The 18,547-nt window shown below is 37.7% G+C and overlaps 2 protein-coding genes, 1 non-coding gene and 1 pseudogene across 4 annotated transcripts; 3 read left to right on the top strand and 1 right to left on the bottom strand.

Annotated features, from left to right (window-relative positions):
- The first annotated feature begins 477 nt into the window (after positions 1-477).
- LOC147568930 (sucrose-phosphatase 1-like) lies at positions 478-4,615 on the top strand (annotated as a pseudogene).
- Positions 4,616-9,331: 4,716 nt separating this feature from the next.
- Z-ISO (15-cis-zeta-carotene isomerase) lies at positions 9,332-13,275 on the top strand. 2 transcript variants are annotated; one of them, XM_086655362.1, is made up of 5 exons: positions 9,332-10,184; positions 11,116-11,262; positions 11,400-11,609; positions 12,339-12,681; positions 13,029-13,275. In XM_086655362.1, exons 1-4 carry the CDS (start codon positions 9,723-9,725, stop codon positions 12,672-12,674), a joined length of 1,155 nt encoding a protein of 384 aa, XP_086511488.1. In that variant the 5' UTR covers positions 9,332-9,722; the 3' UTR covers positions 12,675-12,681; positions 13,029-13,275. The 2 variants fall into 2 exon arrangements, with proteins under 2 accessions (XP_086511488.1, XP_086511487.1); XM_086655361.1 differs by lacking the exon at positions 13,029-13,275 and having other exon boundaries at positions 12,339-12,938.
- Positions 13,276-14,032: 757 nt separating this feature from the next.
- Positions 14,033-16,829, top strand: NFD5 (pentatricopeptide (PPR) repeat-containing protein). Its single transcript, XM_086655360.1, has 2 exons — positions 14,033-15,259; positions 15,487-16,829. Exons 1-2 carry the CDS (start codon positions 14,111-14,113, stop codon positions 16,540-16,542), a joined length of 2,205 nt encoding a protein of 734 aa, XP_086511486.1. The 5' UTR covers positions 14,033-14,110; the 3' UTR covers positions 16,543-16,829.
- Positions 16,830-17,639: 810 nt separating this feature from the next.
- Positions 17,640-17,713, bottom strand: TRNAR-UCG (transfer RNA arginine (anticodon UCG)). The gene has a single exon. It is a non-coding gene; the product is annotated as a tRNA-Arg (tRNA).
- Between the last annotated feature and the right edge of the window lie 834 nt (positions 17,714-18,547).

Here is an 18,547-nt window from a genome sequence, read left to right as displayed (position 1 = left end):
ATGTGTTTAGTATTTATTTTGGGAGCCTACCTTTTTATTTTCTTCTTAAATTCTAAAATAATACTTTGTACATAGAAATTAAACTTTATTTATTGGAATATTATAGCTAGTAATATGGGAACGTCCTGAGCTTTCATTCTAAAATCAAGTTTAGCTCTTAAAATAATATAACGTTCATTGTAATATCAAACATTAGTTTGGACGGCTAAGATTTGAAATAATATAATTTGATTTTAACAAAAAAATCCTGATTTTCAAAGTTTTTAATAAAAAGGTTTCCGAACTTAATGATTAAAAACTTTAATGTCCCGGACTTTTAAAAGTTTCAAACTTTAAAGTTTCTGAGAGAGATAAAAATTTAATTAATTTTTTTTTAATGTTTGAAGGTCGTCGACCAGAAAATTGGTCGGTCAGCGACCTTCACCGGTAAAGACGATGAGGTGACGAGAAGATTAGGTGGCAGAGAGAGGTGATGAGATGGAGGAGAGAAAAATGGTGACTGGTTAACGATGTTATAACAAAATCTGAAAAAGGGGATCATTTGGATATTTTTGATAAAGTAGGGGGCTAGGCAGGAAGTTGGTCACAAAGTTGGGGGTTATTTGGAAAATAACCCAAACTTTTTTAAGTACTCATTGTAATCTTGAACTTGTTGTTTTTATCTGTAGGTTGATCACCATGATGAAGATAACATCTCGTTGCTTAGATTCAATGCCTTGTGGGAATCCAATTACCGCCAAGATTCTCTGCTAGTTTTCTCAACTGGCGTTCGCCTGCGCTTTACAAGCAATTGAGGAAAGAAAAACCAATGTTAACCCCAGATATAGCCATAATGTTTGTAGGTAGCGAGATAACATATGGTGAAGAAATGGTGCCCGACAATGGTTGGGAACAATACCTGAACCAAAAGTGGGATAGGATCGTAGGAACATCGTTACAGAGGAAACTGCCAAGTTTCCTCAATTGACCTTACAGGTGTGCTTTTGTGGGTTCTAGACCTCTGTTGCTTGCTCTTTGTATTTGACGATGTTTTTCAGGTTGGAGGGAGGTGCCATAACAAAATGCAAGTCCATTTTGTTTTCGTCTAAACTTTGGAGTCTGGGTGTAGTTCTAATTGAGTATACTGCAGGCAGAGACAGAGCAACGACCACACAAAGTTAGCTTTTCTGTAGAGAAGGATAAGGCAAAAGAGGTGACAAAGGAACTATCAGACTGTCTTGCAAAACATGGGGTATGACTAAAACATGGACCAAAGTTTCCTGATCGAGAACATAAATAGTCGGTGTAGATCTTTGTTATTCTTTTATTAAAGATAATCTAAACAATGAACAAAAATATTGCGCTTGGTATCGTCTATATTATCTCTTTACATTTTAGTTATATTCTTATTTTTCTCTTTTTTGTTTACCAGATAGACGCAAAAATTATTTACAGTGGAGGTATGGATTTGGATATTTTAGCACAAGGTGCTGGCAAAGGACGGGCTCTTGCTTACTTGCTTAAGAAATTTAAGAGTGTTGGGAAAGTACCGATTAACACTCCCGCATTTGGTGATTCTGGCAATGATGCTGAACTCTTCAGTATACCAGAAGTATATGGTGTCATGGTTAGTAGTTCAACCTCCTAAGTTTTGATTATGCTTGTTGAATGTTCTCAGTGTTCAAAATGATTGTAAACTATCATGTCTAATTCTTCTTCTCACGCGTCTTTTGGATATTTACGTCAGCAATGCCCCAAGAAGAACTTTTGCAGTGGCATGCTGAAAATGCAAAAGACAACCCTAATGTAATCCATGCAACTGAGAGGTGTGCAACTGGAATAATACAAGCCATTGGTCACTTCAAGCTAGGTTCAAATGTATCGCCGAGAGATGTCACAGATTTCTCAAAATGCAGTCTTGAAAATGTTCATCCTGGTTATGAAGTAGTGAAGTTCTATTTGACCTATGAGCGGTGGAGGCGTGGAGAAATCGAAAACACTGAGCAGTATATTTTAGATTTGAAAGCAGTCTTTGTAAGTCAAATGCTAGTTTTCAACTTTGTATTCTGTTTAGCTCCTTCTGTATAGCTGCTAGGACTGAATAAAATTTTGGAACCTAAGTTTAGTTGATAAGAAGTTAAAAGCGTCAACATTATTGTGGGTTTAAAAGCTGAAACCTCTAATAATTGCTTAATGTATTTATACAACACCCATCTGGTACCATCGCCCATCCATCTGGTTTAGAAATCTCTCTTCACAAATGCTTGGATGCGATGAAAAATTGTTATGGAGACAAACAAGGAAGCAGTTCCGAATATGGGTTGATCAAGTTGCCGTTCGGATACAGGTTCAGGCAATGGGTCAGTGAAGTTCAACAAGTTGGAATTATCTGGTAAGATCTACTTTATACAAAATAATGGCTTTTTTAGTTTCCCTGCATCCTTTCCATCATATGTTCTTTTCAAATGTCTGATCATGCTTCTTTGTTTCACATAATAGTAATGGACCCCGACAAGCTGCCCTTACGCGAAAACACCGAAATATACATATTTGACATTAGGACTTCCATGCAAGGTTTAAAGTCAGTTGTAGCTAGAAAACTTGCCCCGACCTTTAGCCCAAATCCAATAATATTAAGGTCATTGAACTCTATGAATCTCCTACTCCACATCCATTTTGTTTTTTCCTATCATGGATGATAGCTTTGTCTTCTCAGCTTAATTTACAGACAAATGACTAGCAAAATAATCTAATAGTTCTTTAACAATCCCGTTAGCGTTTATTTTCTCTTACTCTAACGGTCTGGCTATTTCCTTGTAGATGAACCAATAATTGTCAAGTGACGGCTTTTCTAAGTTCTAAGGTAAGAGTAAAAATCTAGTTCGTCTTTTGCATTCCATAATAGAACGAAGCTTTTGTTTTGGTTTTGAATGATTATTCAATGGTTTTTCGGCATGATGGATCAACGAAAGATGGGTATGTGTGGATGAAGGTGCGCAAGACGTAGATGGATTCTGAATCCGGAGGGAAGGTCGATCAGAGTTCGTGGTTATTGTAGATCATCAAGCCTTCAACACCTTCTCTCTTTCTATCTCTCTGACATTCCAAAGACAGAGTAATCTTTAATACTTTTCCTGTTATTAGAATAAATAAACCGAAGGAGTTGTTTTTGTACAAGCCACAATCAGTAATGCATGACTCTTGCTTCTGATCAAATAAAATGTTTACGGAACCTTTGGATATGATTCGATCCATCTAGGTTATTTTGTATTGGACACTTTCGTGTTAGATCCATGGGTCGATTCAAGATTGGATATAATATATAACATAAATATGTGTTCTGATATATTCTATTTAATCGAGTTAGAAACAAATTTTAATGTCAAATGTATAAAGCTGAAGCTCTTTCTAGGGGTGTTTATCGTGTGCCGAGCTTCAACCGAGGCCTATCATGCTCGGTTGAAATAGTGTTGGGCTGGGCAAGTCCATTGAACCTTAAATCCCAGTCTGACCGGATCCGGTCCTGCTAAACCACAGGCTTGGACCGGCCCGGCCCGATAAGCACAGCTAGCTCTCCTGTCCTGTGGATTGAATCGAGCGGGTTAGGCTGGGGATTCGTTTAGTCCGAAAAGATATGTTGAATTTTGAAGCCTGTTTTTGTCAGGTGGACGAAACTACCCTTTTTGTTTGTGTTGTTATGTTCAGTGATTACAGCTGTGAAAAGGTTAATAGTACGAGTAAACTTTCACATTAAACCCTCAGAAACCCGCCTGGAAATATCACATCAGCCTCTCTCTCTTCTTTCTCTCTCTCTACAAAAATACAGAAATGAAAAATGGAAAAACAAAAGCAGTCTGTGAGAATCTGAGAAACCATTTCTACCCAAAAGAGCTTCTTTCCAAAACCTCTTCTTTCCCTACCTCATCCTCTTCCTCAAAATCACAACCAAAACCCACCATTTTAATCTGATCTTACTCCACTCAAGTAAAATCAGATCAGATCTCTCGTAATTTCTTCAAAAACCCCTCACTACCACCACCTTTACTTTCTTCATTTCTCTACCCATTATATAGTTACATGTAGTAAACCAAGAAAAGGAAACCCTTTTCTTACTTTTATAGAATTCTTCTCTGATTTTTTACTTTTTTTTTTTAAAACCCCATTTTCTAAAATGTCTGGGTCTTGGGTTATCTTGTTCCATTTCCTCCTAATTTTCAGCCATGGAAGATCTGCTCATGTAAGTCTCTCTCTATCTCTCTCTGGAATTTTAACTTTATAATAATAGTGATCTTGGTTTTGGGCTAGCTATTAGAGTGATTATTAATATGTGTTTGTTTTGGGGGAAATGAAGGGATTAGATGAGGAAGAGGAGAATGGGTCAATGATGATGGTGCCAAAGATAGAGGAAGAAGGAAAAACAAGAATGGTGAGTTGGGTAGAGTTGAATGAGAGTAGAAGAAGACTTGGTAGCTTTCAGGTATGTGGGATATGTAATTGTTGTGGAGGTTTAAAAGGGGTTTGTTTACCTTCTCCTTGTTGTTATGCTATAAATTGCAACATACCAAACAAACCCTTTGGTTTTTGTTCTTTCTCACCCAAGACTTGTAATTGTTTTGGTTGCCATCTCTAGGAATAAGACTCTAATCTTTTATTTATTCTCTCTCTTTCTATATATATATATATATATATTATTGACTAAATTTATATAGGAATATATGTTCTTGGCTTAATTTTTTTTATTACTATTAAGATGGTTTAGTTCCATTAATTGTATGATGACTTCTCTCTCTCTCTCTCTCTAAATAGACATTAACTAGTAAGATATTTGATGTTTTAATGGATTGATCACATGCCAAACAGACCCTTTGGTTTCTTGTGCTTTTTAGTTTCATTATTCTAATGGAACTTGGGAATGTGTGAATTTATATGAATTCATGTTCTTGGTTTAATCTAATTGTTTATTTCTCTCTCTCTATACATCTCTCTTTAACCAGAAACTGAACTTTTTATCTAGTGTTGGAACTTACAAGAATATATGGTCTTGCCTGATCTAATTGTCTATTGATTTTTTTGGCCCAGTCAGACTTTAGATGTTGTTTTGTATGACTCATAATGTCTGACTCTGAATTGACAAGAGTCAGACTTTAGCTTCTGCTTTGTCTAACTCATAGTGTCTGACTCCTCTGGATGACATATTATGGTTAATTTTAGGCCTATTTGATTTAGATGATCAAATTCAAAAAATGGGAAATGGACAAACACTAACTATGACGGTATATCACGAGTGATAAGTACACGAGGTGTGATAGTTTGTCTGACTATCCGTTCAATTTTGTACTGACAGTTTGGGGTAGGGGTGTACACGAGCCGAGCTCTTAACGAGCTGCTCGAGCTCGACTCGACTATTGCTCGTGCTCGACTCGAATATTAACGAGCCCGAGCTTAACACGAGCTCAAAATCAAGCTCGTTTACATAAACGAGCCGAGCTTGAACATTCTTTAGTGTATCACGAGCTACTCGTGAACAACTCGTTTAACATACTCTTATAATAGTATAGTACATAATTACATATTATTATTGAAACTTGTACATGAAATATCAACCATTAAAAAATTATCGGAATATGAATCATTAATCATTATTATTGTATGTGACAAATGATCATTGAAGTATTTTGATGATTTAAAAAGTTTTAATTTGAAGTATTTTGATAAACGAGCTTAAAACAATGCGAGCTCGAGTTCTTTCAAACTTATACGAACCGAGCTTGAACAAGTGGACAATTACTCGAACGAGCCCGAGCTCGAGCTCGACAGTCAAATACATGAACCGAGCTTGAACATCTTACTACTCGGCTCGACTCGAGTACACCCCTAGTTTGGGGTATATCATGAGTGATAAGTACATGAGGTGTGGTAGTTTGTCTGACTATCCGTTCAATTTTGTACTGACAGTTAGGCGTGGACGAGCATGATTTAGAGAGAAACAAATGAAGTTCTGCTCTCTAAATTCTGACCGTTCACGTCTAATTGCTAGTACAAAATCAAATCGACAAATTACATCCTTATCAATTGGTGGTAGAGATTGTGGTTAAATGACAAACTGTTAAAATAGATCACTCAACTATGGAGGTAGAACCGAAAAGTTTGGCTAGAAGAACCAAATTACTCACATTAACTCCCATACTTAACCTGGAACGAGTATGAAAATGGAATTTGAAATCGGACGAATGGAATCCTTTTAAGCTTTATCCTTGCCCTAGTTATACAATTTCTTGGTATTTGGCTCATGTTAAAGTGATTGATATTGATAGGTTGATCATGATTTAATGTTGAAGTCAGCCATATTCATAGTGCCAATAGGGAAGAAGAAAAATATGGTAGGTGGGGAAGTGTTTAGGTTATTTTGACATTAGACAGTACCTTTTCTTTTCCTCCTTCAATTAGGGTAGTGGACTAGTGGCCCCAAATATATATTTGCTTTCAATTTTTTCAAGTTGATTGAATGGTGTTTGAAATTGAGGGTCTAGTCTATCTATCGATAGGTTAGAGTGCACTTATTTTGATTCTTTCTACCATCTCTCTCTGCCTCCATCTCTTTGTGTATGACCGATTATGATTTCAGTTAATGGGGTTATTGGTACTCTGAGGCGAGTAGACATAGACCTTCGTTGGTGCTCATGGCGATGAGAGCAAGAGTTTTTGCTAAGTACATGAAATAATGAAGGTTATTTGAGAAAGGAATAAGAGAATGTAGGAATGAGAAGGGGTAAAGTGAAAGATGAGATGGCAAATAACCCATGGGCACATTGTTGAGTTTTTTTTTCCCATATGGACCAAGATTTACGTTAGTCATTATATGACATTGATACATCATCAATATGTGATCAACACGATAACCAGAAAAAACTATGAGTAAAGAGAGGTCTAAAGCCCAACAACATATTCAAGAGGCATAAAACTTGATAAATTTTTTATTTATATCTTAACTTAATAACCCAAACTCGGTAAATACGGATTCCACCTCCTATGAGAATCGAACCCGAGACATCTATGATTTTGAAGTTTATGTCAATACAATTAACCACTTGACTAACTAGGTGTTGACTAACACTTTTGAAGTTGAAGTAGCAAACTAACCTAATCAACCACTTGACCAACTAGGTGTTTGACTAACATTTTTGAAGTTGAAGTAGGCAAGTAGCAAACTAACCTAAAGTTTGGGGATGCTAAAGAATTAACTCTTTACAATTAAATAGTACGGAGGGGCGCTCTCTCAAGATACTATATAATGAAGTCAGGGTCGCTCTCTCAAAATACTACAGATTGAAGTCTTACGTTTTAGGTACGGAGGGACGCTCTCTCGTGATAGAGATGTTACCAAGTTAGTTTTCACCTCCTCGAAATATTATAGACTTTTTTCAAAAGGAAATTAACAACAACTGTTTAACTCGACTAGTCGTTCGTTGAGAAATTCTCCAACAGAGTCGAAGCAAGTGGTCAAGGGACTAGAGCGATCTCCAAAAAAAAAAGTAACGACAAAATAACATATTTTCCTTCTTTTTTAGTGGGAGAGTCTTGTGTTGTTATATGACCGCCAATATGGGAACAAACAAACTTCGTATATGGAAAAAACATTGAGGGTTAATATAATCAAACTTTTATTAGAGGACAAAATTATTTTTGCTTCTTTTCACATCATCTCCATCACCTCCCAAAATCATGACATCAAGAAAAGAGGTAAAAATGGAAGGAGAATCAAAGAAATCGGTACAAAAAAACCTTAAGACTTAGGGTCTTCAAAGAGAAAAGATTTAGGGTTTGTTCACCGAGAAAGGGGAGAGTTAAGGTTTGGGATGTGAGATATGATGGAGTTTGAGGTGGGTAGAGGGGTAAGGTTTAGCTTGAATTACAACCACCGAGAATTAACCCATGCTATCTGTGTCTTTATATCACAGTAATCCTCTTTATATCGCGGTACTCCATCTAACCGCGCATTTAAGTCTTCACTAGGATCATCAACACCCTCAACTAAGGTGAAATCAATTTCATTAGACTATATTGAAATCCACCCGACATTCTAATTCAAGCTACCTATGGAAGGAATTAAAGCTCTTTCATTTATATTTGATTTGTGTGCCCACTCGTAAAAGTAATAAATATTTTTTACCTCCAATATTTTTGTTGTCCATATAACAAATTTGTGTCTCCACTTATAAAAGTAATATTTTTACCCTAATATTTTTGTTGTCCATATAACAAATTTGTTGTTCGTATAATGGCGGCCCATTATGTAGACGGGGTATTAAGAAAAGGTGGGTGCTTTGGAGAGAAAAGAAAAAGATTCAAAGAAAAAAAGTTGAAAATTCAAAAACACCCCTCGAGTCGACGCTATAAAACCCTTGGTCAGAGATGTATTTCTCTCTCCCATCTCTAGTCTTTTCTCCTCTCTTTCTCTTATCTCTTTTCTTTCCATCTCCCCTCTTTTCTTCTCTCTCTTTCCCTGTCTAAGTTCCGGCGAAGGGGAGAGCCCCTTCATCGGAACCCTTCGTCTGGATCTAGAAGAACCAGATCTAGACGCGTTTCCGATGAAGGGGAGACTCCCTTCGCTGGAACTTAGTGAGAGAATGAGAAAGGGAGAGAGATAAGAGGAGAGAGAAAAGAAAAAAGAGAGAAATCCAATCGGATTTGGTGATGGTGATCGCTGACATTAATGGTGATTACCGGGATATGCTAAAAGTTGTCAGAGTTCTAGTAGAGGTGAGAGAGGTAGAACAAAGAATGATTAGAAAATACTTAGGGTTATTTCCCTAATGACCCCCAACTTTGTGACTAGCTTCCCGCTTGGCCCCCTACTTTACGAGAAATACCCATATGACCCCCTTCCGTTATAACACCGCTACTCTCTCTCTTCCATTTCTTTTCTCTCTCCTCCAACATGTTTTCTCTCTGCCACGTCATGAAAACCAGCCACATCATCGTCTTCACTGGCAAGGTCGCCGGCCGGTCAAATTTCCGGCCGACAACCTTCAAACTTTTTTTTTTTCTCTCTCTCCATAAAAAAAAAAAAAAATTAGAGAGAGAGAAGAGAGAGAAAAAAAATGTTTGAAGGTTGCCGGCCGGAAATTTGGCCAGCCGGCGACCTTGCCGGTGAAGACGATGATGTGGCTGGTTTTCACGACGTGACAGAGAGAGGAAACATGTTGGAGGAGAGAGAAAAGAAATGGAAGAGAGAGAGTAACGGTGTTATAACGGAAGGGAGCCATATGGGTATTTCTCGTAAAGTAGGGGGCCAAGCGGGAAGCTGGTCACAAAGTTGGGGGCCATTAGGGAAGTAACCCAAATAATTAAGGTTGATGTTTAGAGGAAACAAAAAAAAAAAATCTTCCCCAAATACTGACATAAGAAAAACTATACCAAACTCCGATAACAAGGGGGGCCTAAACAATTTTCAGAGCAACAACAACTACCCCCCAAATTCTTTCAACAAAAAAAAAAAAAAAAAAAAAAAACTACCCCCCAAATTGACGGCATCACACGATTCAGACCAACAAATACCCCCCAAGTTGACGGCATAATTTAGCTAACGTGATAACGCCGTTATAACGTCAGGTACTTTCAGTTGCTGCCCGTAGTTTCTAACCTATCAATTTTTTCTCCCTCTGTTCCATTCAAAACCCTCTGACTGAAAGCACTCTTCTTACCTACTCGATCCTCTCTCTCTCTCAAATTTACAGTCTTTAATGGCGTCTCCTCTTCTCCTCTCAAATTCTACTTTTTCCTCCTCTCAACAACGTTCTCACCATGGCAGATCCTTCACTTCACTCCATACTTTATCCCCCTTCCCTTCTTTAAACCAAACAAAATTTCCCAATTCTAAGAATTCGCAGTTAAAGCAAACACCCCAAAACCCTAAAACCTCTTTAGTTTCTGTGCAATTGAATAGGGAGAAGATTATTGTAAAAGCATCTGTCGGTGAAAGGGAAGATAAAATTTCTCCGGTTTTATCGGATGAATTTCAAGTTGGTGAAGATTCAGCTTATTTCAATTTGGGTGAGCAAAAGATTACTTCTTGGGTTTATTTTACTGGGATTTTAGGAGTTGTTCTTTTTGCACTTGATGTAATTTGGATTGATTCTTCAACTGGATTGGGACTTGGAAAGGCATTTGTTGATTCTATTGAAGGAATTTCTGATAGCCATGAAGTGAGTTATTCTGAACATTTAAATGCTTTTGTTTAGGGTTTCAAATTCCTGAAATGACATACTCAAATGTGGTACTTTTTTTTTGTCTCAATTCACTTGGCTCATTACTGTATAAGACCCACTTTCTAGTTTACTGATCTCATACTGAATTCCAACTTTTGGAAGTAGAAGATGAACTATTGTATGAAGAATTCAAGTTGTGATTGACTAATTTCATGCATTAGTTATTGGAAAATTGTAGAAGGAATTTTGGCACTTTTCGCTGCATAAATGTGAAATTTGCGTAGGTAGGTATTCCTAGGAACCAGACCCCAATAACATATTCATTGTATTGTTTACAGTATACTGATGAAAATTTTCAATTAGATGAGAAGATAAACTTCATTGTATTGTTACGAAAAAATGGATAGAAGGGTAGCTATTGAGCTAACTCATGTTATTATACGCATAGAACCTTAATATTGGAGGAAATAAACGTAGTGATCATATAGATTAGACTTTATAGATATTGTTGAAGGGATAGGTTTTATGTCCTCACAGAGTTGGAGCAAACAGAGTTGATGCGCACACGTCAGCATATAAGTTTACGTGATACCGGTTAGGGAGAGAGAAACTAAGTGTCGGTAACTCCCTCTATGTTTAGAAGTTCGTTTGGCCATTCTTAAATTCATACTACGTGGGTGAGTGACAGCGAGAGATTGATTATAGCATTCTACTATCCGTTTATCTGTTTTACCTTTCGGTGTTATAAGGTTTGGACTTGGAGTTTCATGGGGATACCTCCTAAAAGCACATGACTGGATTCATAGTTGAATCGAGGTTCATTAATCAGTTCAAACGAAAAATACTGAAACTGGTCGATAGACGTTGTTTTGCTTTTCTTGAAGAAAATAAAACCGCAGAGGCTGACTTCCTGAGTTTTCTTCTGCAGATTGTAATGCTGATCATAATATTCATTTTCGCCGCCGTCCATAGTGGCTTGGCTAGTTTGCGAGACACAGGCGAAAAACTAATAGGAGAACGAGCTTTCCGTGTTCTCTTTGCAGGCATTTCTCTTCCTTTGGCATTTAGTGCTGTTGTGAGTTCCTTTTGCTGATTCCCATATTATCTGTGGCAGAATTTTCTGCACGTGTTTTAAAATTTTCTTGTCAGAGGAAGTTTGCTTGGTGAAACTTGATCAAACTAAGACCTCAGGGACTATTTTTCTTGATTCAGGTATACTTCATTAATCACCGGTATGATGGAATTCAGTTGTGGCAGCTTCAGGGTGTTCCTGGACTTCATCAACTACTTTGGCTCTCAAATTTCATCTCGTTCTTGTTCCTCTACCCTTCAACCTTTAATCTGTTGGAAGTTGCTGCTGTCGATAAGCCTAAAATGCATCTATGGGAAACTGGAATCATGAGAATAACCAGGCACCCTCAGGTATTTAGTTTCACAACTGATATAAACTATAGGTATGCTACGCCGGGGCTTGTAGCCCACAGTGGTCACGAATCACGATTCATAATAAAAAGAAACTGATACACCATAATCAAGTTTGTGTAGGTTGTTTTGAGAAATTAGGCTTAGCCGAGGACTTCTAAATAGAAGAAAATAGAAATTTGTTTTCGACATTTCCATAAAATTGTGTGTTGCACGAAATTTCTAGATTTTGTACTAACTGTGCTTTTCCGCACAGCATGTACTATATACTTTTGGATTCCATCCTTATATTGGTATACTCATTTCCTCAATGGTAGACAATAATTTTCTGGTATTAATATACTGTCTCCCTGTTTCGGGAAAGGTTAGGCCTTAGGCCTGATTTTGTGGTCCAGGAAGCCATTCCCCTGGCCTCTGATTGAGTTTATCGGCTTTTCTCTCTTTCGCAGACATCTTCACGATAAAGACAACGGTTCTCCTGTTCTGATAGACCAGTATTTGAAATTGTGTTCTTATTGACCTATTCTTTTAGGTTTGCTCAAGCCATTTCTTTTGAAACAACACAATGGTTTTACAGACTACAAACTTCCATTACCAGGAGTCAGACCCTACTCTCCGCGGTGGAGAGAGAAACACGAAATAGCCCAACTAAAGTGGGCTTTGCTTCCTTGTGCCATTTTTTGATCTCGTTTCATAAGTCTTCCTTCTGAACCTAAATTTCATCTTCAGATGGTAGGACAGGTAATCTGGTGCTTGGCTCACACAATCTGGATAGGAAACTCTGTAGCTGTAGCAACATCTATGGGGCTGATAGGACACCATCTATTTGGTGTTTGGAATGGTGATAGAAGACTTGCTATAAGGTATGGAGAAGCATTTGAAATCGTAAAGAGAAGAACAAGTGTTTTTCCTTTTGCAGCTATCTTAGACGGCCGACAAAAGTTACCTAAAGATTATTACAAGGAATTCATAAGATTGCCTTATCTAGCAGTCACAATCGTTACTCTTGGTGCATACTTAGCCCATCCACTTATGCAAGCGGCAAGTTATCAGCTTCATGGCTAAGATGAAGGTATGAAATTTTAACGTTCTTCGTCACAGATGAGCTATTATTGGAGTCCTATATGTATATTTACTGTAAATGCTTGTTTTTTTTTCTTCAATGATGTTGTTTACTGTGTTCGTTCGAACCTCATATTTTCGGAAGAGTTAGAATATGTTTGAAGAAAAGAAGAGTTGAGTTGTTACACGAAACTGTGTAGATTTGGGAGGAAATATGGAACAGAAATCATGGTAAAAACGCTAATATAATATGTGATTTTTCCGACAGTTTCATATAGTGGTCAGACCTGTTCTTCCTCTCTACTAAGTCCTACTATATAACTAGTCTTAATACTGGGTGGTCCTTTGTGTGTGCAGACATCCTTCAATGATTCAAATGGTGCACCTACTTAGGCCACCTAATTGAGATCAACCCATCCCATCAACAATGTTTTCAGTCGGTAAAATAGCGAGTCGTATTACTGTGTGATGTGGGGACCCTCTTTGAAGTCCTATTGATATTGTTCATGTTTCTGACACTGTAAGTCCCAAGTCTAATGGGTACCGGATTTTTCCTGCCTTAAAGCTCTCTTAGCTTGGCATAATGTGACAAAACATTTCCATCCTCGCCTTCCGGAAATGACACTATTTGGCATATCCTAATGCCTTCAATTGTAGCCTATTGGGCCTAACCTACTGCCTTCCATTGTAGTCAATTAATTACCCATTGCTTGCACCGGCATGGGTTAACTTGCAGACGCTGTCGAAGTTTTATGCCTACATTGGAATATATACCCCATACATGATTTTTATCATGCTCACAATAACTTGTACTTTATTTTGAGCAAGGCAATCGTTAAATCCCAAACAAGAAAAATAAAAACCTCACCATGACGACCACCACTCCACTTTGGTTAATGGTAGCCACCATCATCTCTTTCCGTTCTCTCTCATCTCTTATACGCATTCTCTCTCTCTCACCATCAATCACCATTGTTTGTCTCTACCACCATCGTTACCGCCGCCATCACCTTCCTCTTCTCTATCTCTCTCTTTCCCTCACTCTTGACTAGCAAAATTGAAATTATTTTGCATACAGTTGACTGTGGGAACATCTGTAGATCTCTTTGGAAGATAAAGGTTTCATGGAGTTGGTGGTAACTTATAAGCCATATTATATATGAACAACCTAAGACTAACTAAAATCTCTTTGGCCTTATTAGATGGGCTTATTAGTCGGGCTTCGGGCAGTCCATTGTTTTTAGGATACGGGGTTTTCCGGGTAACTACAGAGTGCGTATAAACGGGTACCCATAGCCCATTTAACAGTTTAACATCTTACATCACTAGGAACGTAAAACTCTAGGGTTTTAGTTCTCCAAAACCAGTTCGTCCTCTCTCTCTCCATCTGGATTCTCACTTTCTCTCTCTAGATTATTGATTTACCTTGATCTCTAACAATGAGACCTAAGCTCATCTCCATATCCAGACGGTATTCAATCAATAATCTCACCAAACAACATTTCAGATTATCTTCTATTTCTTCTACTTCTATTCCCACTAGAAATGCATCATCCGCCATTACAAACACCTCTGATAACTCAACATCCAAAGATCTCCCCTTTAAATCCACCTCCCCTTTATTTAAAAACATAAAATCCCCAAATTTGTTTTCTTCTTTCTCCATCTTTAGTAGGTCGATTCATGCTCAACCCGTCAATGATCCAGCAACCGATTCAGAATCGGAAGAAGATGGTCCCATGACTGAGTTCTTATCCAGATTCACTTGGATCATGAAAGGTAAGCTTGCTGATGCATACCCAGATAGTGATAAAGAAACCCTTAATGCAATGCTTTTGATTATAGTTGAAAAAGTAGTATCAGAGTTGGAAAAAGGTGGACTTGCTGAAATGCTTGATTCAACTGGTAATAACCCATCTCATGATTTTAGTCAAGATTTATGGAAAACAGTTTGGGAAGTAAGTAATTCAGTATTGGAAGATATGAAAAAGGAAAGGAAAAAGGAAGAAATGAAGAGATTTCTTCAATGTGAAGAAGTTAAAGAAATGACTCGTTTTGCTAGTGAAGTTGGTGTTAGAGGAGATATGTTGAGAGAGATGAGATTCAAATGGGCAAGAGAGAAAATGGAAGAATTTGAATTTTATCAGAATTTGGAACGTCTTCATGCTCAAGATCAACAAGCCCAAGAACAAGAAGAAGCTAAGAAAGCAGCTGGGGAGATAGTTGAGGAAGCAGAGATTGTTGAGAATGACGAGGAGAATGTGGAAGAGAAGAAACCTAAGGTCGTTTCGATTCCGCAACGAAAAGGGAAGATTAAGTATAAGATTTATGGTCTTGATTTATCTAATCCAAAGTGGGCTGAAGTTGCTGATAGAATCCATGAAGCTGATAAGCTCATTACCCCTGAAGAACCCAAGGAGATCACTGGAAAATGCAAGCTGGTTCATGAAAAAATCTTGTCATTGAAGAAAGAGGATTTCCCATCTTCACTTTTGACTGAATGGACTGAGCTTCTTCAACCCAACAGGATTGATTGGCTCACTTTGCTTGATAAGATTAAAGAACGAAATTCGGGTTTATATTTCAAGGTCAGTTGGTTATCCCTCTTTTTGTTTATGATTTAACCTATAGTTTTCATTGATATGTTATATATTGCTATAATATGCGAAAATACTCAATTGCTAACTTAAATCCTCGTTATTGATTTATCATGTGTGTGTGAAACTTATTCTAAATCGACGTAAAATACTTGATTGACTTCCGTAGTTTTATCATATAGTATAGCATGTTTATCTACTTCTGCCTTGTAATGCAGATGGCTGAGCATGTCTTGGACGAGGATTCTTTCCAAACAAACATTCGTGACTATTCGAAACTCATAGACGCGCATGCCAAGGATAACCGATTAGATGATGCCGAGAGAATTCTTAAGAAGATGACTGATAAGGGTATCCAACCGGACATCCTCACATCCACTATCTTGGTTCAAATGTACAGCAAGACAAATAATGTCGAACGTGCAAAGGCAGCATTTGACATCATAAGGAGTGAAGGTTTTCAACCTGATATCAGGACCTACAAATCGATGATCATGGCTTACGTAAATTCAGGACAACCCAAGTTGGCCGAGTCATTGATGAGAGAGATGGAAGCGAAAGACATTAAGCCAACAAAAGATATTTACATGGCATTGTTGAGATCGTTTGCTGAACGCGGACACACTGATGGAGCCCAAAGGATTGCTACCACGATGCAATTTGCACATATCCAGCCCGATTTGGAGTCTTGCACATTACTTGTCGAGGCCTATGGACAAGCTGGCGATCCAGAACAAGCAAGACACAACTTTGATAATATGATAAGATTGGGTTATAAACCAGATGATAGGTGTACTGCAAGCATGATTGCAGCTTATGAGAAGAAGAATCTCTTAGACAAGGCCTTGAATCTACTTTTACAGCTTGAGAAGGATGGGTTTGAGCCAGGGGTTTCGACGTATAGTGTCTTGGTTGATTGGTTAGGTAAGTTGCAGCTAGTTGATGAAGCAGAAGAATTCTTGAGGAAGGTGAATGAGAAAGGAGATAGTCCTCCTTTGAAGGTTCATGTAAGCCTTTGTGATATGTACTCAAGGGCAGGAAACGAGAAGAAAGCACTTCAAGCACTTGGAATTGTGGAAGGGAAGAAGGATGTTTTGGGAGCAGATGAGTTTGAAAGGATCATACAAGGACTGCTAGTTGGTGGGCTTAGACAAGATGCTCTGAGGTTACATGATGTGATGAAGGCCAGAGGATTCTCCGCTTCAGAGCCCCTTAAAGTGTCGTTGATGGCATCTCCAGCTTTCCGCAGAGTAGGATTAGCAGGAAGACGGTGATGTTTAGATGAAATTTTAAAAGCAGAAACGACCCCTTTTGACCCTGGTAACATGAAAAGTATCCGCTTTCAGTATAGTAAGTGATATCCGCTTGCAAGATATCGGTAACTTTTTTTTTACTCTGAAAGATTTGTTTTTAATCAATACGGGTGAAGGTGTATCATCAAGCTTGTGGGTTTTGAGAACTTTATGATATTTGTTAGTGTGTTTTGTCAATCTCACCATACACCTTTTGGTATGGCATTAAACACTTGAATAAGTTGCAGAAATTAGTTTCATTTGTTCCATATTTGTGAAATTATTGGCTTTATTGATCAACAACCTATTCCAAAACATCTCTGATTGTGAAATACTGGTTCGGGTTTCTCATGGTTTCAGTGTTCACTGTTAAGCTGAGTTGCCCTAGAACGATTAGTTTTTAGTTACCTACTGTGAATACTGAATAGATTTGTAGCGCGATATAGCATACGATCTTCTCTTATATCTTTCATGGGCAAGACTATATGTGCAGTTCCTTTCAATCAGGAACCTTGAGGTAATATGTTTTAAGGTTAGAGTTGATATGCAAACACTAGGTATAAGGTTGCAACCATTAATGTTATTAGGGCCTTTTAATCGGCTTGGTGCCTACGCTTGTTAATTGTAGGAGAACCTTATACCATGAGAAACTCGGTTGAGTTGACTTGTTTAAATAGGCGACAATTTCCAATTAATCTACTTCTTTTGCGCTTTTACCTCATAATCGTTGCCTCAAAAATTTATATTGGAGTCTTTGACTACGACAAAATGATAGAGTAAACACTTGAAAGAAAAAAAATGATTTTCTAAGAACGAAAGTTTTAACAAGTTCAACTATAACACAACTCAATTGCAGACGAAGATAGAGACATAGAGTGCAAAACTCGGTAGGAATTTAGAGCGAGAAAGAAGAGAAGGCTACTTACCCACGAAGAGATCTTTGTGGGAATTTATGGAGTAGTCATTGTCATATGTCCTAATGGTTTGTTGTATATAATCAGTTATTTGCATATTTCTTGTGCCGAAAAATCGATTTGAAGTAGCCTAAAAGATCAAACTGAAGTTAGAAAAAGTGAATATGACCACAGTGGGAGTCGAACCCACGACCTTTTGATCCGAAGTCAAACGCGCTAATCCACTGCGCTATGCGGCCTGTCGTTGTACAAGGTTGTGAAGTGAATTTATTTATAATAAATATAGGTGGCAACAAGTACCAGAAGACATCTTTCTAAATACCTTAAAATGTCACAACCTAAAGGTCATCTATTGTCAATAATTGGTTGCCCAAGTGGTCCAATGTGTTGACATAAACTCCAAAATCTTGGAGGTCTCAGGTTCGATTCCCAGAAGAGGTGGTTTCCACAGTTTATTGAACTTGAGTTATTAAAGTATAAATAATGTTGTTGGGCTTTAGGCCATAGTTTAGTTGGGCTATATGCCCGTTCTTTGTAAGAGTTTGAATTCGGCAGTTTCGTGTTTATTACATCTTTGATGTATCAATGCCAATGTAATGACCGACGTAGGCCCCTCACATAACTTTATTTTCAAAATTCTTTTAGTTCCCTTCGTTTTATTTTCTCATTTTTCCAAAATCTCCTCAAATCCTTTCCTTCTTTCCTTTGTGCTTGGATATCTCTAAGTATTTTCTTTTCATTCCTAGATTTAGTATTTGTTGTTTGATATTTCAATTCATCGTCTTCTTGTGATAGGTGGGATGCATGTAAAAATATTTGGAGAAAAATTATCAAGGAGCGCTTCTAACAATTATTAGACTTGTGGGCCTTGAACCTTGATGGGCTTGTCCTATCATAGATGGGCAAGGATATTTTATAGCCTATGCAGTAGTATTGTTGGGTAAGACATTTAATCCAACATAGGCTAAGAGCCTCAATTTTCCAATGTGAGATTTAGCAAATATACTACTATTAATTTGAGTTGCCCACTTATATGAATAGTGTTATTGGGAGAAAGTAAGGGTGTTTTGTAG

Source organism: Eschscholzia californica, unplaced genomic scaffold, assembly GCF_041429995.1.
Source record: "Eschscholzia californica isolate CP2 unplaced genomic scaffold, dmEscCali1.0.p SCAF_1, whole genome shotgun sequence".
Taxonomy (NCBI): Eukaryota; Viridiplantae; Streptophyta; class Magnoliopsida; order Ranunculales; family Papaveraceae; genus Eschscholzia; species Eschscholzia californica.
This window is presented reverse-complemented; position numbering and strand designations above follow the sequence as displayed.

What these genes read in the sequence shown, in the direction of transcription:
- NFD5 (XM_086655360.1), top strand. Translation starts at nt 14,111, where the DNA reads ATGAGACCTAAGCTCATCTCCATATCCAGACGGTATTCAATCAATAAT. An exon ending in ATTCGGGTTTATATTTCAAG is followed by an intron (nt 15,260 to 15,486) that starts GTCAGTTGGTTA and finishes CTTGTAATGCAG; the next exon opens with ATGGCTGAGCATGTCTTGGA.
- Z-ISO (XM_086655362.1), top strand. Translation starts at nt 9,723, where the DNA reads ATGGCGTCTCCTCTTCTCCTCTCAAATTCTACTTTTTCCTCCTCTCAA. An exon ending in GAATTTCTGATAGCCATGAA is followed by an intron (nt 10,185 to 11,115) that starts GTGAGTTATTCT and finishes TTTCTTCTGCAG; the next exon opens with ATTGTAATGCTGATCATAAT. An exon ending in GAATAACCAGGCACCCTCAG is followed by an intron (nt 11,610 to 12,338) that starts GTATTTAGTTTC and finishes TTTCATCTTCAG; the next exon opens with ATGGTAGGACAGGTAATCTG.